This window comes from Mizuhopecten yessoensis, unplaced genomic scaffold, assembly GCF_002113885.1.
Source record: "Mizuhopecten yessoensis strain PY_sf001 unplaced genomic scaffold, ASM211388v2 scaffold11153, whole genome shotgun sequence".
Lineage (NCBI taxonomy): Eukaryota > Metazoa > Mollusca > Bivalvia > Pectinida > Pectinidae > Mizuhopecten > Mizuhopecten yessoensis.
Window position 1 is genome coordinate 701,828 of NW_018408906.1, and position 27,724 is coordinate 729,551.

General features: G+C 35.1%; 3 protein-coding genes across 3 annotated transcripts; 2 read left to right on the forward strand and 1 right to left on the reverse strand.

Moving 5' to 3' along the window:
* Window positions 1-229: 229 nt before the first annotated feature.
* Window positions 230-12,041, reverse strand: LOC110467031 (Golgi to ER traffic protein 4 homolog). Its single transcript, XM_021523897.1, has 9 exons — window positions 11,901-12,041; window positions 9,906-9,984; window positions 8,949-9,030; window positions 8,486-8,644; window positions 7,290-7,428; window positions 6,089-6,229; window positions 5,552-5,627; window positions 4,064-4,133; window positions 230-3,207 (listed from the first exon to the last, which is right to left on the reverse strand). Exons 1-9 carry the CDS (start codon window positions 12,008-12,010, stop codon window positions 3,071-3,073), a joined length of 993 nt encoding a protein of 330 aa, XP_021379572.1. The 5' UTR covers window positions 12,011-12,041; the 3' UTR covers window positions 230-3,070.
* A 188-nt stretch (window positions 12,042-12,229) lies between these two features.
* On the forward strand, window positions 12,230-27,004 carry LOC110467030 (diphthine methyltransferase-like). Its single transcript, XM_021523896.1, has 8 exons — window positions 12,230-12,296; window positions 20,274-20,482; window positions 21,387-21,715; window positions 22,217-22,374; window positions 22,764-22,836; window positions 23,582-23,647; window positions 25,048-25,220; window positions 26,586-27,004. Exons 2-8 carry the CDS (start codon window positions 20,339-20,341, stop codon window positions 26,867-26,869), a joined length of 1,227 nt encoding a protein of 408 aa, XP_021379571.1. The 5' UTR covers window positions 12,230-12,296; window positions 20,274-20,338; the 3' UTR covers window positions 26,870-27,004.
* On the forward strand, window positions 14,178-15,753 carry LOC110467022 (cyclin-dependent kinase 2-associated protein 2-like). Its single transcript, XM_021523886.1, has 2 exons — window positions 14,178-14,183; window positions 15,397-15,753. Exons 1-2 carry the CDS (start codon window positions 14,178-14,180, stop codon window positions 15,751-15,753), a joined length of 363 nt encoding a protein of 120 aa, XP_021379561.1.
* Window positions 27,005-27,724: the final 720 nt, after the last annotated feature.

Consider the following 27,724-nt stretch of genomic DNA (forward strand, 5'->3'; position numbering starts at 1 on the left):
GTGAAAAACTATCAAATGTCTTGATGTTGTTTTTCAAACTTTGACATAACTTTGTACCAGAGAAAGAAAAAAGACTTAATTTTGACTTCTCTTACAGAATTTCAATTGGACTGTAGCTTAAAGTTTCAAAAACCACAGAATTCAGACATTTGTTAAAAAGAATTAATGTTTATAGTCTTAATTATTCAATCTGCCCTTCTGACCAAATTAATACAAATGTCTACTTTTTTCTCTCTCTCTTTTTTTAAATAACTGAACCAGTCAGTAGCATTCTGGTTCAAAAATAAATATCATTTCAACCAACTGTCCATTTCTACCACATCTCCGCAATATTGTTTATAGCACTTTTTTTTTAACCTTTTCTGTTTAATTATTCCCATATAGTGAAGGCCAGTTGAGTATTACACCTGAATTACCTGGTGAATTTTACATGGTAAAATGCAGTTGGTTTTTTGGCAAAAATATTGTAGGAAATCAACAATACAACAATGGATTTGTTTTGTCTGTCAGCAACAGAAATACATCCGGAAATAATACAATGTAACCATCTGACAAATGTCTTTTTATCACTTAAAAGTTTTCCTTCAATAAATCATATGAATGTAGCCCTTTTTCAATATTATAATAAGATTTGCACGAACACATTGCAAGTGTTTTTGTTAATGAGAAAATGGAAAATGTGTTTTTCACAATTGTGCTTCATATTGATATATAGTCCCTGCTTCAATATTATGTCAGTGGGTTTATATTTACAACACATAAGAATTTGCAGTACTAGTGAACTCCCCCAGTGAAATAACCATGAATATAAATATATACATATGTCGAGAAGTTTATAAATTGTTTAACATAGTAATAAGACGGAAAAAAAACCACGACAAATATTCAACCTATCTTCCTATGAACAAATATTTCACAATTCTATGGACATCAATGTCAATATGGACAAATGTCTTTGTTGATAAATATCCTATTTATTCATCTAAAGGACAAAAATCTTAATATGGACAATATCATCCTGTATTCATTTTAACAAATCAACAACAAAAAAATCCAAACATCAATTCATGTGGACAATTATTCCCATGGACCATGTAATATTGTATATCCATGTGCACAAATATTTCCATGGACAAATGTTTCCATGTACATATCCAAATGGACAAATACACTGTATTTGCACAGACCAATGTTACATTATTATCCATGTGAACCAGTCAATATTCCCATAGATAAATGAGTCCATGGGCCAGCCATAGCAGTTAAAGTAATTCTACGTGATCCTGTACAAACTATACTTGCATAGTTGTATTTAGTATTGGAATCTTAAGCTAGTCGAACCATTTGGTGTCTGTTTACATTTCTGAACCCTTTCACCCCTATGTAACTTTAGACTCTGCCATGCATTGATACCGATGAGTCCATTATAATTATGGTCTACAGTGGTGAAAGGGTTATTTTTAATAACCAAGATTTCCTAATTCAAATTCCTGTTAAAATTTAGGTAAACTAGGCAATTACTTGGATTTCACAAGATAAATGTATTTACCAGAGCAGAGATGATCGTCGAATTTTTATTTTTGAAATTCAAATTTCCATAGTTATTTTCTTTTCTTTTCATTTTTTTTTAAAATCATTAAGAGTAACTTGTTTATTGCACAATCAGGAAAATAAGTTTGCAAGGTGATTCATTGCAATATATTTTCTCCCAATTATGAAGATCCAAAATATTTTTCTAAAATGTGGAAGTCTGGATTATTTAGATCCAGATTACTGGATCAAAATTTTGGACTAAAATGACTGTAACTATTTGCACAGTGGGCCCCAGAAAGAAGTGCAAAAAATGCACCCCACCCCCCTCAACTCTTCATCTGATTTTCTATGGAATGGCCCTAAGCTATGATGATGCATCACAAATCTCATGGAAATTTTTATCAAAATTTCTAGTCATACAGAAAATTTTAAAATTTGAGGGGAAATCATTCAATTAAATCAAAGATTTTCTTCTTTTAAAAGGATGTTAATATTCTACTGTTTTCAAGTCCTTTCAGATTTTTTCGTGTTTTTTTTTCAAATTCAAAAAGTAAAGCAAACCAAATACATATGTGTGATTAGAATACAACAGTTTAGTGCATAGTTGTAATTTTAACAATTTAAACTAAGTCTTATAAACGTCTTGGTTCTTAATTTCAAAAAAATGATATTAACCTTATCTCCACATTCTCAGAGAAAGATTGCCACTGATTTAACAGAAGTAGTACAACTATTTCAAAACACTAAATACCATTAACACATTCTCACAAAACAAAACAAATATCAATAATAATGTCAAAGTTGAATAATTAATTGAGATGAGAGTTACCTGTAAGAAACCTTGATTTTGAAAAAATGACAGAATATCAAAATATTGAGGACTTCTGTACATTCCTGTTACAAATTTCATTAATCACACTTTCTATATACATGTGCAGAAGAAAATATTTCTTATTGTCAAAAATAAATTTTAAGAAATTTAAATTGAAACAAATCAGTGAGCTTTGTATTTTTGGGTATTTTTCTTTTTCAAACTTTAGGACCTTGCAACTTCTCTGTAAACAAATTATTTTTATCACTATTTTTTTTACTAAATTTTGTTACGGTCAAATACCTCTGCATGTTGAAATGGGTTTGTGATTTTAGAACCTGTCATGGCATGACCATCTATTGACCTGCCTACCAGAAATAGACCTCACATGTTTGTTAGATGAACTGTATGAATTTTATACACATATCCAACTGTATCATTCCTATAATGTTCAAAATGGAAGATTTTGAATTCCAGTCGATCTTCATTTGCATCATGCTCCATATAAAAATGTTTCAATTCTTCTTGCCGAATTCCATATTTAAAATTTTGTTCACTTAAGATTGTTTTTCATTGCAAATAGCTATAATTTAGTCAGGTGACATAAACAGATTTTGTATTCAAACTGAACGACATCACCTCAATTCCTTAATAAAGTCTTTTCAAGTATTTAAATCACCCAGTGGAGCTTTTCATATTCCACTCAACTACTCCGTAAGGCTTAATTTAATCGAGTTCCACTGGGTTGATTTCTCGTGTTGAGGTTGTCATGCTGCTGGCCATACTTCCCCAACTGGAGGAGGACACCTGCATCATATCCTCGTCATCGTCTCCCCCAGAGAACAGACTCTGGATCAAGTTACCTGTAAAATAGTTTCAGTATCAATTTACCTGTATAACAAACACTTGATCAGTTCTCAAACCTGAATCATAATAACATACACAGTTTTACCTTTAAACTTATATTGCATCTGGTATGTGTATTAGTGCTGAGCATAATTATACTGTATGTCCAAAATTTGATATTGACTACAGAAATTTTCATACGACAGTATCAGCACTTCGGAGGCTGACAATACAGTTAATAAACCAGTACATTACTGGACAAGGAGTCCACACATTTCCTCAGAAACCAATCTTGTTTGTACAATATTTTGACTTTTAATCAGAATATTGTTCAATTTGATGGTAAACATTTTGTTTTGAAATTCAGATTATTGGAACAGTACAAACATACACTGTATCAATACATTAATATGTATACAAATGTAGAATATATGTACAAATGTATGCTGTATCTCATTCTGGCAATACTAGCCTTGACATTTTGGTATGATCCCAAGTTGCAGGAAAATAATGAAAGTTGTGGAGACACAAGCATTATTACAACTACTGGATTCTTCCAATGGCATACATGCACTTGTTCACGAGAGTTTTAATTTGCACCATACCATAGAAAGTCACATGACACAACCAATTCTCTGTTTCACAAAGGAACAATAACTGTATAATTAATTCAATGTTAAATTAAATTTTTGAATAAATATATATTCAAAATAGAAAAACCTGTTATATACAAACTCTGTAGAGTAATAAACAAATAAACAATCAACACATTTCAACACAAACTCTATAAAGTTTTGAATGTGTGTTAATGATATGAGTAAATACACAAATCATTGGTCAACGGGTTAAATGTAATGGTGATATTCTACTTACCAATTAGTCCCTGAGAAGGTGCCCTCGGAGGAGGAACTCCGAAAAACACTTGTCCAATTTTATCTAAGTACTGTAAAACATAAATCACAAAATTAATTTTCCAGTATTAAAATAGAATGCTTTAATTATCTTTTGAATTGAACAAATCATATATTTGTTTCACACAGAATGAACATATATAGGAATATCATCGTAACTTTTGGCAAAAAGTTACTCATGGCTAAACCCTTTATTCTAAAACTTCCTCCTGAAAAAGGGAACTGTTCTTTTAGACACCGACACCTGCGTAACCAGACCCTGCATGACCCTGAATCCTGCATAAACCAGATCTTAAACCAGGTCCCATTGTTAAAATTTTCATGTTAGTCAAATGAATATTTGTTCGTAGAAAACTTGTCTAGTCTAAACAAAGGTAAATAATCAATCGTGAACAGTGTGGTGTTCAAAATATACAGGTTTCACTGTGGTGTTGAAAGCTCTACAAGTTGCTACTGATAGTCTTCAGTGAAGTCTGTTTTAGATTGAACTAGTGGTTGTATACCATGAATTACTGCAAGGCTTTGAAGACTAACTTTATTTCCTCATACCTCTTCATATGTAGGATTTATCTTTGTAAATATTCATTACTGTAGTCTGTAAGTAAATACAGTGTAAAAGTGACAAAAGATGTGCTCTTATTTGATATCATATTTCCATTTAAATTATAAAAGACCTCTTTTTATAGAGGGTTTTTTCTTCTTCAAGTACATAAAGGTGATCAACAGTTTTCTTACCTCTTTATATAAGAGCTCTCTTTATAGACGGTTTTTATAAGTATTAAAATTAAAGGGATTGACAGTTTTCTTACCTCTTTATATAAAAGAGCTCTCTTTATAGACGATTTTTATAAGTATTAAAATTAAAGGTCATTGACAGTTTTCTTACCTCTTTATATAAAAGCGCTCTCTTTATAGACGTTTTTTATAAGTATTAAAATTAAAGGGATTGACAGTTTTCTTACCTCTTTATATAAAAGAGCTCTCTTTATAGACGTTTTTTATAAGTATTAAAATTAAAGGTGATCAACAGTTTTCTTACCTCTTTATATAAAAGCGCTCTCTTTATAGACGGTTTTCATAAGTATTAAAATTAAAGGGATTGAGTTTTCTTACCTCTTCATATGAAAGCGCTCTCTTTATAGACGGTTTTTATAAGTATTAAAATTAAAGGGATTGAGTTTTCTTACCTCTTTATAGACGGTTTTTATAAGTATTAAAATTAAAGGGATTGACAGTTTTCTTACCTCTTTATATAAAAGCGCTCTCTTTATAGACGGTTTTCATAAGTATTAAAATTAAAGGGATTGAGTTTTCTTACCTCTTCATATGAAAGCGCTCTCTTTATAGACGGTTTTTATAAGTATTAAAATTAAAGGGATTGAGTTTTCTTACCTCTTTATAGACGGTTTTTATAAGTATTAAAATTAAAGGTGATCGACAGTTTTCTTACCTCTTTATATGAAGGATCTCTCTTTATTGATGTTTCATATTTTTCACATAAGATAGTAAATACTGTAAGGCGTCCCCTGTAACATTACAAAATACAGTCAAGTGTACATTTAACCTTGTACAATACAATGATATTCATGCTAAATATCTTGAGTAAGTTTCCATTTCATATGAGACTCATTAAATGAGCCTTAGGTTTGCATAATTTTATAATTTATACACAGGATTGCTACTACCATATCCACTCAGCTTTTTCTATGCCTGGTAATAAGGCCACCCTTTTAATTACAGTTCAGTAGAAAAATACTAGCTAGAATTTCAACAAGTTATTTTTTCTTCCCCCTGGGCTTAATGTAGGATAAATACGGTACTAAATGCCATCTGGTGGAATAGTAGTTTAAGTTTTGTCGGACAGAATGAGATATGGTGGCAGCAAGGATTTTTGTCTATCCATCTCCACCCAATTTTTTGACACAACTCAGTTGGTGAAACATATATAAATAGAGAATTTAATTTCCTTTCAGACGAAGCAGCTTACCCTTCCAGTGCTAGCAACAGAAACCATATAAAGTTAAGTAGTGGATGGATGTAGGGTGATCCCCGCTTCACCTGAGGGTGGTTTTTTGTGAATGTCTGAAAGGCATCATTTGCCGTTTCCTTATTCTGGAGACACAAATATCTGAAATTGATAAGATATTCAATTGTAATACATGTTTGAGTTGGCACAACCATCAATGCCACAAATACCCTTAAGATGTCTCAAAAGTGAACATGCACAACATGGGACCAAGGGGAACCTTCATATCAAATTTGAGAAAGATCCCTTCAGTACTTTCTGAGAAATAGCAATAACAACAGCTCTAATTGTGGATGGACGGACAGTGGATGGACGACGGACAGACAACGGACAGACAACGTACGACTGACAATGGACAAATCACAGACAAAGGGCGATTTGAATAGCCCACCATCAGATGATCGTGGGCTAAATAGTTTATAGGTATTTGAATATATAAAGGGACCTGTGTCTTTATTATTCAACCAACTAACATCAGACAGCTGTGCTTCATTGATTATGCAACTTAGGCCAAAAAAACAACACTTGGTTCTCAGGCCCACGCACATTTCATTTAAGGGCACCGCATTGCCGATTTTATCGTGAAAGTAATAAAAAAATCAATTGTGAATGCACCAGCCGCTTCTTAAAAGAAATCCGGAAATTGGTCTGCATGTCGTTTTTACTCTTTAGTCACCCAAGTCCCGAGAACGTTTGAATAAAGAACAGGAAATTGATAGACAGGCAAGCGTTAAAACGATTATGACTTATTAATCTTGTATACAAATGGCGGTCATTAAGGTACAAATAAGGAATGGGGGGGTCCGTGATTCTTACCTGGAACATTTTGGGGGGATTTTCGGAGGCTTGCTCCATGACGGATCTCTATACAACTATAAAAAACTTAAACATCGATCTGGGACAACGATAAACTCTATTTGCTAAAGTATCTGTGTGTGTTGGGTGACAAAAAACAGAAACATTTGATAAGGTATTGCCCACAATGAATGTTTTACAAACTACACAATAAAAAAAAATCGCCCTCATCTCATTTTTGCCATGTAAAATGGAGAAGAAAAAAATACCTCCCTGCCTCTTCTCTTATGAAAAAAAATGGCCTGAGAACAAAGTAAAAAAAATGTTTTGCCTTACAGTCTGCACTATAACATTGTCTATAACTTACTGTAACACAGCCTGCGCTATAAACATGTCCACCTCTGACGTATAGCCTCTCATCAAGTGGTACTCTATCAACATTGTAGCACATCCCTTGCCATCGGTAGAATGGAGGAAGTGATACCTAGCTTGCACATAATTTTTTTCTACAACGACAAATCCAACATTCAGTACATTTCATTAGCATTGGACATCATTTGTACACATACTGCTAAAGTGCTTCAAACAGTTGCGAATATAATTATATTCTGGATCAAGGAAAGTCCAGATTAAAAGAAGAGCAGTGATAAGAATTATATTCTGGATCATGGAAAGTCCAGATTGAAAGAAGAACAGTGAATATAATTATACTCTGGATCAAGGAAAGTCCAGATTGAAAGAAGAACAGTGAATAGAATTATATTCTGGATCAAGGAAAGTCCAGATGGAAAGAAGGACAGTGAATATAATCATATTCTGGATCATGGAAAGTCCAGATTAAAAGAAGAACAGTGAAAATAATTATATTCTGGATCAAGGAAAGTCCAGATTGAAAGAAGAACAGTGAATATAATTATATTCTGGATCAAGGAAAGTCCAGATTGAAAGAAGGACAGTGAATATAATCATATTCTGGATCATGGAAAGTCCAGATTGAAAGAAGAACAGTGAATATAATTATATTCGGGATCAAGGAAAGTCCAGATTGAAAGAAGGACAGTGAATATAATCATATTCTGGATCATGGAAAGTCCAGATTGAAAGAAAAACAGTGATAAGAATTATATTCTGGATCATGGAAAGTCCAGATTGAAAGAAGAACAGTGAATAGAATTATATTCTGGATCAAGGAAAGTCCAGATTGAAAGAAAAACAGTGAATATAATTATATTCTGGATCAAGGAAAGTCCAGATTAAAAGAAGAGCAGTGATAAGAATTATATTCTGGATCATGGAAAGTCCAGATTGAAAGAAAAACAGTGAATAGAATTATATTCTGGATCAAGGAAAGTCCAGATTGAAAGAAAAACAGTGAATATAATTATATTCTGGATCAAGGAAAGTCCAGATGGAAAGAAGGACAGTGAATATAATCATATTCTGGATCATGGAAAGTCCAGATTGAAAGAAAAACAGTGAATATAATTATATTCTGGATCATGGAAAGTCCAGATTGAAAGAAGAACATAATCTTCTGTTTATCTATTTCAAAGTTTGATTCACCTTCCCAGAACAGTAGGCCTATCTTCTGGTGCAGATCAGGGTGTCCGAGTTTGTGCTGCTGGTTGTCCACTTTAGTTGACCACCTGATGGACGCTACCATGTACTGGTGACGTTCCTGACAGTCTGGGTTCATGGCACGGAATAACTTCACCACTTTGTCTTTGAAAAAAAAAAAAAGAAGAATGTTTACATCGTTGTAAAAAAAACCTCCAAGACAATGTTTAACTACACATTAAGAATGGCAAATGGCAAAGGGAGAATCATATTGAGATTTCTGCAAAACAACATTTTCATTGGGCACATGTTTTTTTGTATTATGTCATTTATATGGAGAAATCTTTGATAGGCCTCCGCAAAAATATTACTTTGGACTCAAGAATATTTCCAAATATGAGATAATTCATGTATATGGACATTTTATAACAAAGTAATAGATTGAGATAGAGAACATAATCTTGTGTACCAATGTTGTCATCTGTCACAGGAGTCATGGCCGTGTTAAGTAGTTCTATCATCAGCATGGCTAGGTCTGCTCCACTGGAATGCTGTAATTGATAAAAAAATCCATATTATATATCTGCAGCTGTACAGCTGTTTTAAGAGTGAAAATGAAATTTCCTGTTACTCGCAGTGGTCCATATCCACTAGGAGATACCTTTCTCTTATTCTACTCATTTTGCTCGTAATCATTACGACTTTTAAATGATATTAGCACATGTGTTATTAGATTAAATCATGTGTTATAAGATTAGGAGTGGTTAAGTGATATTACGAGTGGTTCAAACCTATTACGAGTGGTTCAAACATATTAAGAGTGGTTTTGTGATATTACGAGAAGTTATGATTACCTGTGGGCATATTCCCCGCCCTCACTATAGACAGTCTGACCTTATTTCCACTTGAAAGTTAATACATATATGTAAGAACTTCGCTGGATTCATATTTACTAGATAAAGAAAGTACTGCTACTTGCAGAAATTTGCAGCTAAGAATTTCCTTAACCTACCAATCATTTTGGATCAATTTTCCCTTATTGTTTCAAACTTCTTTTTAAACAAAGATCCACTCTAACATTTGCAGCATTTATTCGTGAAAAACGACACTTTTCATGCAACATTGAAATGTAAAAAGCCGTCATTTTGACTCCAGTGTGTAAGCCTGTGACATCATGTACTTGTCCTAAGTGTGACGTCACAATTGAAACATTTGAAACTTACAACTAATCACAGGGCTGATAGGTCATATTACATGGGTTAATATGCCAAAACATATGACATGGATATTTCCAAATAAGACATCAAAGAAACGAAGGAGTAGATATATGGAAAAAAAGAAAGCAATCCTGTAAGCTTAAGGGGCACCCCACATAAGTTTTCCTTATACGCTTATAATTGTTACAGTAAGTGGGATATTCATGTACCTGATTGTGTTGAAGAAGAGTCAAGGAACCATTGTACAGTAGATTCAAGGCCTCTGTGTATTTCTTCTGTCCCTTATATCTGTAAAATAATCAAATGCAGTGCATGTAATTCATTTACACTTTTTATCTCTTTTCAAATAAGTGACTGGGTATAACTGTTTATATATTGCATACCAATCTCAACTTTGGCGAGTCTCTAAATTCTAATCTATGTCATGATATCATGGTGCCAAGTAAAGGGGTATTAAACCTTATACAAAATACAAGACTATGACACCCGACGTGTAATTCAACTGTTATATACAGGTTTGGCACAACGGCGCATATGGGTAATAATCCTGCATTTGGGTAACATCTTTGTATGTTATGGTTGAATGCACTTCAAATCTACTTTCACTATCCTATATAAAAAATCAAAATTTTGTACTTCACTTACGTTATTGAAAATCGCTATTTATATGGTTATTATAAACAACTTTTGGTTGAACGTTTTTTCGTGTTTTGACATTTTCGTGATTTTAGATGTCCCGACTTTTCTAAGGTTTCAAAGGTCATGAAATACTTTCAAAACCGAAAACTGTTCAACCAAAAGTTGTTTGTAATAACCAATAGATATGGCGATTTTCAATTACGTAAGTGAAGTACAACATTTTGATTTTTTATATAGGATAGTGAAAGTAGATTTGAAGTGCATTCAACCATAACATACAAAGATGTTACCCAAATGCAGGATTATTACCCATATGCGCCGTTGTGCCCAACCTGATATATATGTTAGAATGCAAATATTAATGCAAGTTTAGGTCATGAAAAATTTCACATTTTGAAATGTATGTGTACCAGCGCAGGTACAAAATGGAAGAAGGATACTTTTTCACTATTCACAATAAACAGTGACTATAAGTACAGCAAAACCTCAATGTAATGTCTCTCATTTCATTTGCCACCTTATTTACCATCAGCATATTTCAATGTCCCCATACGTATATACTCTTGGTTTCTTAAGAATTCGTTTTTACATGTCCCTCAATTTATCGACAAATTCCTTTTCAATGCCAAAATTTCTCTGCAGGAATGGTGGCAGCATAATGAGGTTTTACTGTACACATTACATTTTTTGATAATATCAAACCTGATGACCAACCTAGTAAGGTTTTGCAGTTGACCTTAATCTAGTATCACGTGTGCATGCACTTTGAAATGTTTTTTCATTCATTCTGTACAGAGAAAAAAATCTTTCACTGACTGCACGACTGTTCTTTAAGAATTTTCCCTACTCTAAAGGGGAGTCAGCGAGTTAACGCGTGCGTTGCATACAGTATAATTTTCGCGCTAGTTAACCTACATTGACATAGGACTAGCAAATAAACAATCAACTAGTCCTGACGACTAGTACCAAGCAAAAATGATCACTGTCTTACCTTGATCTATATTTTTAGAATAAGTTTTATCTATAATTATTTGCAAGTTTATTAAATTACTTCCTTGTAAAACATGACATGGTTCCAAACTATACAGTAACTACTGGACCAAAATGATTTGTCATTGTATCACTCATTGACTGTAAAGTTATGGCATGTCAAAAACACCTAGACGTTTATACATCACCTGCATAAGGGTTTGAGTAATGTTACTTTTTTGAATGGACGATACCGGCCCCTGTCAACGTGCAATTTATTTACAGAGAGGGTTACTGCACTCACCTGCCAATGTCAGTGCCATATTTGAACGATACGAATCTGACCCCAACATAATGGGGGAAAACACAAGTGTATCAGTCTATTGCTCTCTTATAGACAGTGTTGTTTTTTTTAAACTTGGATGTAGTTAAAATTCAGCGTCACGATCTACAAACCCATCTTTGCTCCGGGGGATCAGCAGTTTGGAACATGCCAGAACGGATGAGAAAGTTAGCAGACGTCACCAAACATATAATAAAACTAATGTGTTCTACTCACCAAGTACGATCAAAAGATAGCAATGCCAATTTCTTACCTAAAGTAAAGCGTTCTGTACATTTGATGAGCTTCATAAAAGTTTCCTCCCTCGACACATGCTCTACATTTTGCCAGAACACGGTCGATACCTCCACTTTTGGTCGCCATCTTTTTGAAAAGATAAATTTGGGGCGACTGAACAAAACGAAACAAATTGAAATTAGTCTCTCTAAATTAACACGCAAAGTGAACGTATCATCTAATCAATTTTACAATCATATCAATTATTTTGAAATCGAGGAATACTCTGCTATTTTATGCAAAAATGAAATAAAAATCATAATAATGATATAATTTTGTTTCGAAAGGAAATTTCGGATTGCAAGCGTCTTCATTGTTCATTTCCGGTATACAGGGTTCTTGCCATAAAAGAAGAATGGATAAAGACATCGTGGTATTTATCCGTCATATTGTAAAATAATAACTTCGTTTGTGGTTAACATTACCTGTTTAACATTTATTCAGGTCTTATAACCAAAAGTCATTACATACTATTGATTTGATGCAAATTCACGTGCCGCTACTGGGAACTGGACCCGATTTTGTTTTGAATCGCAAGTTAATTCGTCCACGAAAATAATATCAACATTTGTCGGGGACGAAATGTCTTCGATAAATAAGTAAAGCTCCGCTCCAAATTTTTGACTGGAAGCATCCCTTGGTGGTGGGGATTACATATTCAAAATTGTACAAATGGTAGGGTAAACCCCCCAGGGGGCTGAGGGGTGTGGCCAAAAGAGGACAATTTGGCTATAAACGACTTCTTCTGTAGAACTGCAATGGATATCAATCATATTTGGTCAGAAGCATTCATGGGAGGTGGGCAAAATTGTACAAATGGTGGGGCTGACCCCCAAGGGGGGTGGGGGGCAAAAAGGGTTATATATATGGCTATATTGCTTTAAGCGACTTCATCTCTGGAACTAAGAGATTGATATCAACCATATTTGACTCGATGCACCCCGAGGTAGTGTGGATTCAAAATTGTACAGATGGTGGGACTGACCCCCCAGGAGGCAGAGGGGCGGTCCAAAAAACGTTATTTGGCTATATTGCTTTAAGTAGCTTCTTCTCTACAACTATAAAATGGACATCAACCATATTTGGTCAGAAGCATTCATTAGAGGCAGGGATCAAAAGTGTACAAATGGGGGGGCTGACCCCCAAGGGGGCTGAGGGACGAGGCCTAAAAGGGTTATTTGGCTATTGTATTGCTTTAAGCGACTTCTTCTCTGGAACTAAGAGATTGATATCAACCATATTTGACTGGATGCATCCCTAGGAAGTGGGGATTCAAAATTGTACAGATGGTGGGGCTGACCCCCCCCCCCAGGGGGTGGAGGGGCGGGGCCAAAAGGGGGCAATTTGGCTATATAGCTTCAATGGCTTCTTCTGTAGAACTATGCACTGGATATCAATCATATTTGGTCAGAAGCATTCATGGGAGGCAGGGATTCAAAATGTACAAGTAGTGGGGCTGACCCCCTTGGCTAAGGGTGGGGCCAAAAATAGTTTATTGCTTGGAAATGGTTGAGATCCCCACCCTATAACCATATATACAATTGCTGAGCATGAAGAGAAGAATGCACATATGCTTCCAGGATTGCCCAGGGACTGCCCCACCCTTGGAGACATAGTCCCTGGGTCATAACTTTGAAACGGTTGAGATCCCCACCCCAAAACTGTACATGTTTAAAGAATTGACCCCAGGGTCTGCCCCACCCTCGCAGACTTAACCCCTGGGTCATAACTTTGAAACAGTTGAGATCCCCACCTCAAAACTGAATATACAAATGCTGGGCATAAAGAGACAAATGCAGTCATGATATTATAATTGATCCTGGGCTGGGGTCTGGCCACAACCCTAAGGAACCTAGTTTCTGAATCACACCTTGGAAACAGTTGAGATCCCCACCCCATAACCATGCATACATAAAATTGGGCATGAAAAATCTAATACAGATATGATACAAGGATTGGTCTTTTGGTCTGGCCCTTTCCCTTGGATCTTATTTGGAGAATATTTTGTCATGATTACTTTTTATATCCAAGTGAGCGATACAGGCCCTCTGGACCTCTTGTATTGTCCTGTTGGGGGCACAGGGGCTCGGATCTATGGACACAGACCACAATCTTAAATGATCAGTCGGTTTGTTTAAATTAATGATTGATAGCTATATAGTCGCATTAGTCAGATACTTACGGATACCTTAACCCTTTCACCCCTATGTAACTTTAGTAGACTCTACCATGCATTGATCTGCATGAGTCCATTATGGTGGTACATGTGTGATAGCATGCCTATTAGTGTGATTTGAATAATAATTTAAGGTGACATAAATAGAACGATGAATATTGTCCATATAATCAGTGTCAATATAGTTAGGAGCCTCCCTATTATATATCTAGCATATGAGTTTGTTTGAAATGTTGGTTTCCAGACACGAAAATTCCTAATATGAGAGCGGCTTTTTGCAGTTTTTGTAGTACCTTGCAGAGTCAGAAAAATGTATTTTTTCATTGAGGTAAAAATTTGGAATTCTGAATGTTTTTGTTACTCCATAGATTTCAGTTGGTACATTAGAAAAGTAATCTTTTGAAAAAGCTAAGAATCTTCAAATATATAATCATGCAAAAAAAAATTTTTTTTTTATAACTTAGTTATGTCCAAGTGCAGAAAACTTTTAAAATGTTAAAACAAGTTTATGGAAATAGTCTGAAGTACCAAAACGTCTTACTAAAGTACAAAAAGGACAGGAGTACCGAAACGCTGTACCCCAAAAAGTTTAGCATCAAAAAATGTACTTGTGTTTCCTGTAATTATATACAAGAGCTAAAGAAAACAGGGTAGGTTAATTAGGCTATAAATGCCTATTCTTTTTAAAAAGTACATATCCTGTCATTACTTGTTTAAAATTTCCATAACAATATGCAAATTAGGAACCAACGTCATATGTACATATACATTTTGTATATGGGGCTACAGGAAACAAAATTATATTTCCAGGCTTTTATCATTTGATAAATGTATGTACGATGTAGGCCCTATAACAAAATTTTCTGGAAAGGGTATATTATTTCTAATGTATAAACATGTTAATGTATTACGTAACATTACTATGTTCAGGAAACAATGATCAGTGTACAAAATGTTGAGTTATTTCAGAGCAGGGGTGTACAACTTCGTATTTCAAGGACTAATTCAGGTCTGCACACAGATTTTGCTAAAGTCTGCAAGTCCAAGTTGTTTTTTCAAAATAAAATACTGAAATGTTTCACTATCTCTTACTTAACATCTATAGATACAAGCCTTGGATGTTGGCCAGTTAGCAAAACTAATGTTCACCCCTGAGAATGAATACGTAATTGAGTTTTTACTATTGTAAGTAATTATATATGCATTATATATATTATTATATAATGTATTGAGAAGAGACAGAGGAGTTTGCCTATAACCTACACACATTCAACCTTTGCATTTCTTTGTATTCTAGAAGAAAGATGGGACTTCAAACCCCAATTCCCCGGTCATCAGTAACCCAGGTACACCCCGATCTGACGGAGAACAGCAAGTGAGAGCCACGCCTCCACCAGGCCCAGCCCAACAGATCCGGTTGTCACAGCAACAGATGATAGCCCAACAACATCAACTCCACCTACAGCAGCTGTCACTGGCCAATCAGACGAAGTACACTCAGCTGCTGTCTGTCATCGAAGAAATGGGTCGAGATATTCGACCAACATATGCCGGCAGTAAAACGTCCTCTGAGCGACTCAAGCGTGGCATTGTTCATGCCAGGATCCTTGTACGCGAGTGTCTAATGGAGTGTGAAAGAAGTGCCAGAACATGATCACTGTGTGATTTTAGTTTTATATATTTATTACAATAAGTTTCTATTGAAAAGTTCCGATCTGGCCCATAAATCCATTATCATTGTCAAACTTCATCAAATACTCATATGTTCAAGTTCATGAATTAGTCTGAACAAACATATTGTAATATTAAAATGTAAGAAATGGCTCAAATTCCATTTTAATCTAACATATATGTGTAATAAAAAAAGTCCAAATCAAAGATTTTTGACTGTGAAAAGTGTCCACTGTATACAGCCACTGCAAAAACATCCAAACAATCAATCAGACCATGACCTCCAACTTGTTCAAGGGATGTTCATATTTACTGGAACAATACAATTAACACTTATTACTTGAAACAGCCCAACATTTGTGTGTACATCTTGAGCTGAAAGTTAGCAGTGTGGCCTTCTCTATTGTTTCTTGGCTTGGTTCTTCCCATGGATCCCATCACAAATGATTACTGTCATACGTCACAGATGATCGTCGTCATACGTCACAGATGATTGTCGTCATACGTCACAGATGATCGTCGGCATACGTCACAGATAAACGTCGACATACGTCACAGATGATCATCGTCATAGGTCACAGATGATCATCATCATACGTCACAGATGATCACTACAGATGAGGACTGTAGATGAATGTAAAAGAATATGTGTAAAGATTGAATTGTATCAAGGTAGTAGGTATGGATAGTTCAAGATCTGAATAATCCAACAAAAATGACACTTTTTGAAGTAAAACTGTACACAATGCCAAGTCAAAAAGTAGCATTTTTTTTCTTTTAAGTATGTGTTGTATGGCTTATATACAATTATATGCACTGGTATATTTTACTTCAAAGAGTATATTGGGAATACCTGGTATATATGTAGTAAAAAATAGTGTAATTCAAAGTATATGATATACTGTATAAAAATCTTTATACCAACAACAGAAGTGTATATTTCCATTCGCCTGGTGTCTGGGGCTCTTATGTGGAGGCTCATGGACATTTACAGTATTTGTTATGAAAACAAAGCTTTGGCTTGTAAAAATTTGCAAAATGTGCCTGCTGGCCAGAGCTCGAAAATGAATTTGAACACCCCTGCAGTATGCATCATTCATTCAAAATGTATTGCTACATGTATATATAATAGTCATCCTGGTGTGAAAGTGCAATGTCAAAACATGAAATATCCTTGTATGTGATTTCATTTCTCATAGGTATTTGCGATTTCGTAACGTGTTACTTTTTTTCGTGCTACTCGGATATGTATATATATATATGAAAATTTGTGAAACATTAATTTTTCATAAAAAACTAATTTGATATTTATTAAAGTTTGTTACAATTTTATAACCTGGTATTGTATATTGTTGGCATTGTTGTAGCCTTTACGGTCCTCAGTTCAATCCTAAGACAACTGTTCTTTGCACCAGGCTGCTAAAAACATTTGCTTTTATGTACAGTGAAACCTGTCTAATCTGATCCCTGAGTTATATGTTATATCCAACACCCAACTACCATATAATCTCATTTTTCATGAAAAATAAAAAGCATTATGATACCCAATCTAATATGGAAAATGGGTCCCACAGCAGGGTTTAAGATGCCAAACCAAAGGACGTTTTAGTGAAGTAACACATCTAATTATTAAGAGAGAGTGTTTGAGTTTTGACATAATGACAAGATTGATCGCAAAATATTTTATTTATAAGATGGAGAAACTTAAACATTTTCTGATTGGGAAACATTCGTGCGAACATTTTTTGAGTTGAGCCTCCAAAATAACTTTTTTATAGACAGGGTTATTTAAAGGAAATGTACCATACAATATATCTAACAATGGAAATATACTTCATCGTTGTTTAAAAAGATATTTCTTCATGTTGTTGGTCACACACAATCAAGGTTGAATATGTGTAATTGAAAAATGTACATCAATCATTTATTATACAAAGGTTATTATCATATTTATCAATTTTTTTAGGGAGAAAATAATTATTTTGTTGGGAACTATATATGTGTGTGTTCCAACTATATACAATTTGTTAACAATGGTTACACTGGTGTAGCAAAATTGATTTTACAAATTTAATATCAACAAGTTTGATATTTTGTTTTCATCAAATAGATGTGTTAATTAACTTAAATCTGTATGCTAGATTTTGATAATAACTAATGAAATAGGCTGTAAAACAAAAACAGTTTAATATAGAAATGAGGTTGATTTGTTTTTTGAAATATTGTGGATGAAATTTTAGTGTTGCATAAAACTAAGATATATGTATATATATATATACAAATGAATAAAATTAACTTTTTATTAATTCTGTCTCTTCGTCTTCTTTTTACATTGTAGATAGACATGTTGGACGGAAAGCTTATATTCAAATTTATTGCAATTTGGACGTAACGTATTTGGCGAGGGGGCAGGGTTGTTGTTGGTTTCTTATAAGGGATGAGGCGCTTATTATTGAGTTGAATACAGTAGCCATATCCTAGACTGTTTATCAATTTTATTTCACAAGATATTTATGATACATACTGCATACTTAACATGAAATGTTTACTGAGTGTAACAATTTGTAGTTTTTGGTGGTGGTTATTGTTACACAGGTCGGAGCGCTCTGGTTTTCCTCCACCACCATAACTAGCTGGCACGTCCTGAAATTACCATGGCTATCGAAAGGATGGAGAGTAATAACAAACAAATATTTCTGTACTTTGTGCAATTAAAATTGTATTTCACATGACTACACTTGAATTTGAACAGTGATAAAATTGCGGGTACAAATGTTACCAGTACTTTTTGACGAGAAATATTAGATTGTTATGATTATGAAATATATAAGATGGACATATTTCACGCATACATAACTGATGAGATGTATACATGTGTGATAATTAGAGGTTATGATAGTCATTTTCATACCCTAACTCGTATATCAGCTCGGACCCCATTTTAGCCTGAGTTGCCCGAGACTATAGATTGTAAATGTATGGTTGGATACAGAAATGGCTATATGAACACTTTTTTATACTAATTTGTTTCAGACCAATCTGAATCTAGTCATGATTTGGCATACATGAATGTACAGCTTGCAGGTGAACATTTTTGGTCCATATGAAAGAGATGCACAAGATAGAGAAACAATGTGTAATTCCATAATGAAAAGCAAAACAATGACATGTACCACAATAGTTCCTCTGCACACATGAAACTTAACTTCACATTGAAACTGATTACCAGGTTTAACCCCACCCCAGCTTAACATTTTTTATGTGATGGGTGGAAAAAGAGAAATGTAAGGCCAGACAGGGATTTGAACCTGGGACCCTCAGAACTCGAAATGGGGGCCTCGGTGGCAAAGTGGTTAAGGCGTCTGACATTCTGCTACCACTAAAATCCTCCACCACTGGGTTGCGGGTTCGAGGCCTACGTGGGGCAGTAAATTGCCAGGTACTGGCCGTAGGTCTGTGACTTTTCTTCAGGAACTCTGGCTTTCCTCCACCACCAAAACCTGGCACATCCTTAAATGACCATAGCAGTTAATAGGACATAAAACAAAGACAAACGGAACTTTAAACAGACACAACCAAATGAGCTACCTGGTCACCAGCAATTGACCCAGACCAGTTCTGCTACATTCTTCCCTCCTTTTTGCAAGTCTTCATCCCTGAAGACAACACTATTCACCACCCAGGTTCGGGCATCCGCTTGTCAAGCATTCACCCCCCTACTTGAAAAACGGGTTGGTCACAGGCACCAATTTTGTGATGGGAGAAGAGAAATGCACAGCTATAGACCAAGATTTGAATCTGGGACCCTCTGAAATCTAGGAAGTACGGTCTACCAATTGAGCTACCTGGCCACTGTCAATCAATCTAGTCCAGTTCCGCAAGTTCCGCAACATTCAAAAGAGAGTGAGGTTATTTCATAGGATACCTTTGCACTAGAGAAAACAATACATGTCAAGAGAAAAAGACTATTGTTTGATTTCAAAAGAGGATCAGATGAGATGCTGATATAATATGTTTTGGGGGTTTGATATATTTTTCCTATTTTCTAAATAAATCTTTCCATCATTCTTTTTTTAAAGACTGCTGAATAAAGGAGGGAGGTTGAAAGTTGAAATAAGATTGATCTCAGCTTTTTGTATTCCGTCTTTGCGTATTGCAGAGTTATCTGCTCTTGTGAGCAGGTATTGATTGTTACGTCATTGGTTTGTGTGAGAAAGTTACGTCTTTTTCCCAAAAATTGATGACGATACTCTCACAAACCAATGACGTATCAATCAATACCTGCTCACAAGAGCAGATAACTCTGCAATACGAAAAGACAGAATAGTGACCTGGTCAATTTATCCCAATACTAGGTACTATATAGTGATGAAACTATTATGATTCTTGAAAGATTGCTTTTATGGAATTCATGTAAATATATGAAGAATTATTACCCATTGTATTTGTTTTAAAAATTGCATGTACATTGTACATACACCTTATGCATTTTTGTTAATACAGGTGCACCAATTCTCAAGGATCTCCTGACAGACACCAAATCACATTGAACACATACTTTGGTAACCATGGCAGCATTTATAACCAATCAGACGCTAGATACAGAGTTTAGTGCAGATTCTACAGAATGGTGTCCCCATAGCAACCATCATGACATCTTGTTGTGTGGAACGTATCAACTGGACACTTCTGCTTCTAACTCTGGTACACAGGTACAGTAAAACAAAATGATTTATTTTGGAAAGGTTAAACAAAATAGGTCATTATATAGGCAAGTAGTTGTTTCACCCTTTCACCACTGTAGACCATAATGGACTCATCCAGATCAATGCATGGTAGAGTCTACTAAAGTTACATAGGGGTGAAAGTTATATAATATTGAGAATAAGTAGAGATGCTAACATTTAACAGAAATGGCCTCCAGGTATTTATATAGGGACCTATCAGAGATAGATCAGGCAACACACACCTATCACCTAGACATGACAGTGGAGATTTGATTCCCAAATCTGATGTAAAAAAATGAATTGAGTCAAATTGAACCAATTAACCATCTAGATTTTCTCAGGGAATTCTCCAGTTTCTTCCCATATTTAGACCCCTCTGCACTATACCATTCAAGTCAAGAGTGAATGTTATCAGTTGATAGAACTTCAATGTTCCATAATTGTAAAGTTGTAAAATAATTCATATTTATATGTTTATTTATTTTAAAATTTGGAATATCATGAGACAGGAAGTACAGATGATTTTTCTCCTAATTGTATAGGACCGAGTCATTTTTAATTAGTATACATAAAAAAGTATTAAAACAGTCCTTGGTAAGTTGGTAGTGATCTGCATGACCAGCATTTTTTTCCATTTAGTCTTGATGAAAAACTTCACAATGCAATATTTTATACAAACAGACTGTTTTGAAATATTATGGAAAATTGTACTCAGATTTCCAGAGGAAAAGCCCTGTGTCCTCATGTGATACTGAGAGTGTGCTTTCACGGAGCATAATTAAGGGCTAAAGAAAGTGTTTAATGTACAGTGTGTCACTAGGCGTGGTGTTAAACGCTATATATCCTCCCAGTGTCACGTTTTCAAGATTTTCTGTTGTATTAATTTCAGGAATCTGATGACAGCACCGCTTTACAGAGACGACAGACCAGACATGGCCGACTGTACATCCACAGACTGACCAGTGGTCAGGAACTGGCCACAGAGACTACACTGGACATGCCAGGAATTCTGGACATTAAGTGGTGTCCTGTACCTTCTCCGGACGGATCCCTCATGGCCTTGGTCAACTCTGTTGGTCAGTTACGACTCTACAGGATGACTGACAGTGAGGCTGGTGCTCCTGACCAAAAAGTTGATATGACAGAGGTCATGAACTTTGACCTTGGAGATGACTGTCTTGGATTATCATTGGACTGGTCAAATCGAGTAAACAAAGGGTGAGAATATTAATTTAATACCCAGCAAAGGTGGGGATTATTAAATGTGTCAGTTGAATATCAGATATATGTTTTATGAATGTGGATCAGGGATTTTTTTTCAGTGAAATATATCTCATGTTAGACAAAAAATCTTTTCTGTTTATTACATTTTATATACCATTCTCACGTCAATTACAAGGTCTGCTAATAAATTACATTGTCAACAGAATGCTGATCATGGCATATGTGTATCGTATAACAATACAGAATGTTTATACATAATCATTATGATGTTACAGTTATAGTCAAGGGTGTTATTTTCACAGTCAATCTCTGATTGGTCAGTTTACTGTGGGGAAAAAAAAGGAAAAACAAGTTGTATTTGTCACATTAAACTAGTTTTGTCAAAAAACTTAGTGTAATATCATTGGTAAAACAAAATGTTATAAATTTCCATAGGAAAAACATTTATTATATAACGTCATGATGCTACATAACAATATACCTTATTGTCTACAGACCTCCGACTAACATATGTAGTTCCACGTCCACGGGTGATATCCACGTACATGCTGTGGATGGTGGTGACCTTCGACCCCTGACAAGCTGGAAAGCTCATGACTTTGAGGCTTGGATCACCGCTTTCAACTACTGGGACACCAATCTCATCTATACAGGTAAGTGTGACGTCAAGATAATACAGGGAGATTTTAATGCAAGGTCAAGGTTAGAAAGAATGTCAGGTGAGGTCAAAGAATGAAAGGAATTTTGGGCAATTTAGGTCAGAGGTTAAACTGACTTCAAAGGGAGGTCAGTAAGTCATGGTAAAAGGTTAAAGAGAAATTAAGTTGAATTCAAAGGTTGAATGTACTTAAAAAGTACTTGAAGGCAAGGTTGTATTAAGTTGATAGGGCTTTCAATTGAGGTCAAAGTTAATATCCACGTATTGAGGTCAAAGTTAAAGGAAATTTAAAGTAAGATGAAAAATTATCAGTAAATGAAATTTACAGCAAGGCCAAAAGTTAATAGATTTAAACAGTGACATTTTGTTTTTTGGTACTTACAGGTGGTGATGACAGCAAGCTGAAGGGTTGGGACATGCGGATGGATCCCAAGCAGACAGTTTTTGTCAACAAGAGGTGACCAACACTCATAGATACTATAAACTTATTTATTTTAGAGCACTAAAATTTTAGCGCTTATCAAATTTTAACAGATTAGCACGTTGATGAATTGGTGCACTCACAAGATATGTAAAAGAAAGCAATATGCAGGAACTGGAATTGGCAGAGTAATAATTAAGGCAATATTTAAAGTGCGAAAAGTGATAAAATAAGAATACCACTAAAATATGTACTTTTACAGTAATCTGTAGTTCACTTGATCTAAATGTGTAGCATGTTGAGATGAAAGGCTATCAGTTCTGAACAGATTAGCATTGACCATCTTTCAAGGTCATAGGGGTCACTTTGTAATTAGAATATTCAAATAGCTGTCAAATAACCAAGACGTCTAGGGTAGTGATACTTGGCCAGTAGCATGCTGGGATGAAGGGATATCAAGTGTATTTAACCCTTTCATCACTGTAGACCATAATGGACTCATCCAGATGAATGTATGGTAGAGTCTACTCAAGTTATCTAGGGGTTAAATAACCTACATTGACTTACTTTCAAGGTCACAGGAGTTATATTTTTAAAAATATTCAAAAAAACTTTTTCTGAATAACCTAGAGGTCTAGAGTAATGATATTTGTAATCAAAGTAGGAAAAAATGGCTATCTTTTACTGAAAATTGAACCGGAAATTTGATGTAATTTAAAATTTATTGACTAGAGAAAAATGCTGAACTTTTTTGTATATCGTGATATTTTTGTCCCAACAGACACACCATGGGTGTTACCAGTATACAGAGCTGTCCAAACAGGGAACACATACTAGGCACTGGCAGGTAATATGAATATATTATAATCTAGTTTGATTTTTCACACGTTTTACTCTCAGAACTTGAACATGTTGGTGAAGGGTAAATATTTTGATATACAGACCTTTTTTCTTTAAACGCTGTGACTCTCTTTAACAGCAGTGATAATGATTAGATATAGAAGATAGTCTTGGTTTCTTGATGAATAACAGATATATTTCATGAATGGGTTGAAAATTTGGATATTTTTCATGAGTGAAATACACCTGTTATACATAAAGAAAACAAGAACATTCTGTTTATGATATTTTTCTCTATAAAGATGTTGGCTTCTGAGAGCAGATAATCCGTCTCATGCCAAAAAATATTGAGATAAGGAATACTGTATTGCAATGCCCTAATAAGAAAACAAATGTCGGAGCAGCAATGATGTCACAATTGATAATGCCTATCAATTGATACTTTTCACACTAAACTCAGTTCTCTGGTTGGTCAATTTAGAGTTAAATTTAAAAAAAAAGTGTTATTTGTCAAATTAGAAAAATATCGAATTAGTTTGTATACGCCTGTCAAATTTGACGAGAGTATTATGGTAAGGGGGTTGTCCGTCCTTCCGTCCGTCCGTCCATCCGTCCATCCGTCCGGCGTGAACTTTTGTTTGTCTGGCAATCTCCTCCTACATTTTCCGGCCAATCTCTTTAAATCTTGGGTTACATCATAATCATGATGTGAAGTTGTGTCTCCCTTAAAAGAATTTTGATTCAACAATTTTTCCAAAAGTTATTGCCCTTTGTTCATTTCAGTATTTAATTTTTGTCCGGCAATCTCCTACATTTTTCGACCGATATCTTTGAAACTTGCTATACATCATAATCATGATATGAAGTTGTGTCTCCCTTAAAAGAATTTTGATTCAACGAGTTTTGCAAAGGTTATTGCCCTTTGTTCATTTCAGTATCTGATTTTTTGTCCGGAGATTTTCTCCCACATTTTTTTTATAGCATGTCAGCTAACCACTCTTAGAATGATGCAAATCTTATTATGTAAGAAAGTATATAACACTATATGACATTCGACGGGCGTATATTGTTCCGTCCCGCGGTACTCTTGTTACTGTTTAAAGATAAGCATAACACACACGAGAGGTGTCTGCACTTTTACAATTTAGCAATAAATACAGTATGCTAAAAATGAATTACACGATACCATACAGCTGTTTCGTCCTAAGACTCATTGGTGATACTAGGGGCCAAAACATTGGAAATCGACAGGTTAAAAAATTAATAAGGTGTTCTTATTTGATTATGGAATTGCCTTTGTAGCTATGCGTAGGATCCAGACTTGTCGAAGTTGATGGTGTGTTTTCCTGTTTCTGATGCATTGTATGTTGACGCCTAAAACTAAAACAATGTATCTCTCTTTTACAGCTATGATGAAGAATTGATGGTGTGGGATACTCGTAAGATGAGGTCCCCCCTAGTGACCACGTCCCTGGGTGGGGGAATCTGGAGAATAAAATGGGAGCCCAAGCATGGACAACACATCCTTACTGCTACTATGTACAATGGTTTCCATGTTGTAGATGCGAGCAATCTCACAGGTAGGGACCATTACCTATACAGATACATGTACCTGTGTGTCTTTAAAATATTTCATGCATGTGTGTATTACCATCCTCAATACTTGAGGGGCTTCGCTCGCTTCGTTCTCTGCACCCCTGGAATATGTCATGACAAAATTGAAGGCTCAGTATGCGCCACATAATAATACAAGTAGACTAGATTGATCCTTGATGTATAACGTACATCATATATAAGAATCGCACAGCAGCATAATGGTAAAATTGACTGGCTTTCAAGTCGGTTGTTACTCCTCTCTAATCTTCAAAGGACAGATTTTTGTTTTTTTCATGAGTTTCCATTTCATATGAGATTTATGAAATGAGTCTTAAGAATTTTTCAATTTAGCGAGCCTCTGGCGAGCTCAAATGAAAAATTTCTGACGAGTTTCATAAATTTCATCTGAAATGAAAACGAGTGTAAGATCCTTTATATTCCATGATCAAGATTTGTGGCATTTATTTCTGTAAAACGACAATTTTCATGCAACCTTGAAAGGAAACGTCCTTTTGACTCCATTGTGCAAGTCTGTGATGTCATGTACTGGTCCTAGTCATGACGTTACAATTGAAACAATTGAAACTTACAACCAATCACAGGGCTGATAGGTCATATTACACGGGTTAATACGCAAACAAATATGACATGGGTATATTCACTGGATAACACAGTACATTATGTGATTGTTTGTTTGCCTGAGACCAATCTTCATGCCTTCAAATTTGCCACAACATTTTCCTGAGTTACAGAGAGGGTAACAGAGTGTAACCCCTGGTGCTCTATAAACTTGTGTGTATTTCAAACCCTCTGAACTTACAGGATTTGTCGTAATTAGCACCCAGGGCATTGAAAAGTTATCTTAAATGGGGGCTTATTATAATAAAATGACAGTTAGTATAGAACCAGTTGTGTAACGTCAATCGTTGCTAGGATATTATAAACAATCCAGTGTGGATGGAGGTTTGGATGTCAAATGTTTCATCATCTACATGGGAAGTTTAGGTCATGATTACCAGACATAAATCCCTGTTTTAAAGTGAAAGTACTATAAATCATTGACAGGGCCAGGTCAGGTCTAGGAGGGGGTCCGGTCTATATCATTTAAATTCCTCCCAAACAGGGGAGGGGCGCTTATTACGACAAATACGGTATGTGTCTTATAACTTTAGAAAACTTGTACATGTATTATAAATAGTAGTTAGTTTGTGTATATAATTAATATTATGATCTAAATTTGTGTATGTTACAAACCCATGTGTATTAAAATTGTAATTATCACAGAACCCTGTGTATTATTACAACATACATCTAAAGTTTTCCTGAACTTGTATATATTTGTCTTTCAGAAGAGCCACTTCCTATTCTGTGTCACTATGACAAACACACATCCCTGGCTTACGGAGCGGATTGGTGCTACATGGATCCCCCCTCTCCCTCCTCACATGCCCCTGGGGAGGGGGCAGACAAAAAGGACTTGCCCATCCCCTCGGGGAATACAGGCAGTGAACAAGGTCAAAGTGCATCACAGGTTCCTGTTAACAATGACTTCCTAAAAACTATAGCGACTTGTTCATTTTATGATCATATTCTCAATTTGTGGCAAATCAATCTCAATTCATCATTAGGATAGGTTTTAACTCGTTAACCCCTGTGTAACTTAAGTTAACTCTTCCATTCATTGTTCTGGAGGAGTCCATTTTGGTCTCCAGTGGTGAAAGGGTTAAGTGAAAATTCTCGTCAATAAAATATTATCAAAAAAAAACGTTTCTTCTCTTTTCTTTTGAAGCCTTTTTTTAGCATATCACAATCGGATGTGATTGGATTGGTTATATAAGATGTGATTCTTTGTGGCAGAACTAGACCAAGACGTTCACTGTTGACTATAGATAGCTTAGTCATTGACATCTCATCAGACAAGTATGGGGTCCCAGATTTAGTTGGGTTTACAGGTAATAGACACAACATATCCTATGCCTATATTCTAATATGTAATTAGTAAAGGTAAATAGCGAAATGCTAAATCAAGTCCAAGAAAACGACGAAAAAAATAAAAATCGTGAGCCCGGCGGTCAAAACTGTGTTTAGATCTCCTCACAAATCCCCATTTTACCATTTAAAACAATCCGTTTGAAAATTGATCGACTTACCTCCAAAATATGACATTTGAAAGTTGGAGAAATCGCCTATTCAGTTAGCGAAACATTTGGGACGTCCAGAACTTTTGTTGAAAAACGGCTATTTTTAACGGGATATCAACGATTTTCAGGGGTAACCATCCTTGACGTGTTTCCAAATTGATATTCCCATTATGGCACGTTAGAAATTTAAAATAAAATCTGAAGAAGAAAAAAGAAAAAAAAAGATCAAATTGAGGTCTTGACCTTAGGTACCTGTGGCGACTTGGTTGCTTCCTCCATTTCACTTACATTGTATGCAATGTGAATCGGGAAAGACTGGAGACACAATGCATAAACTTTATAAATAA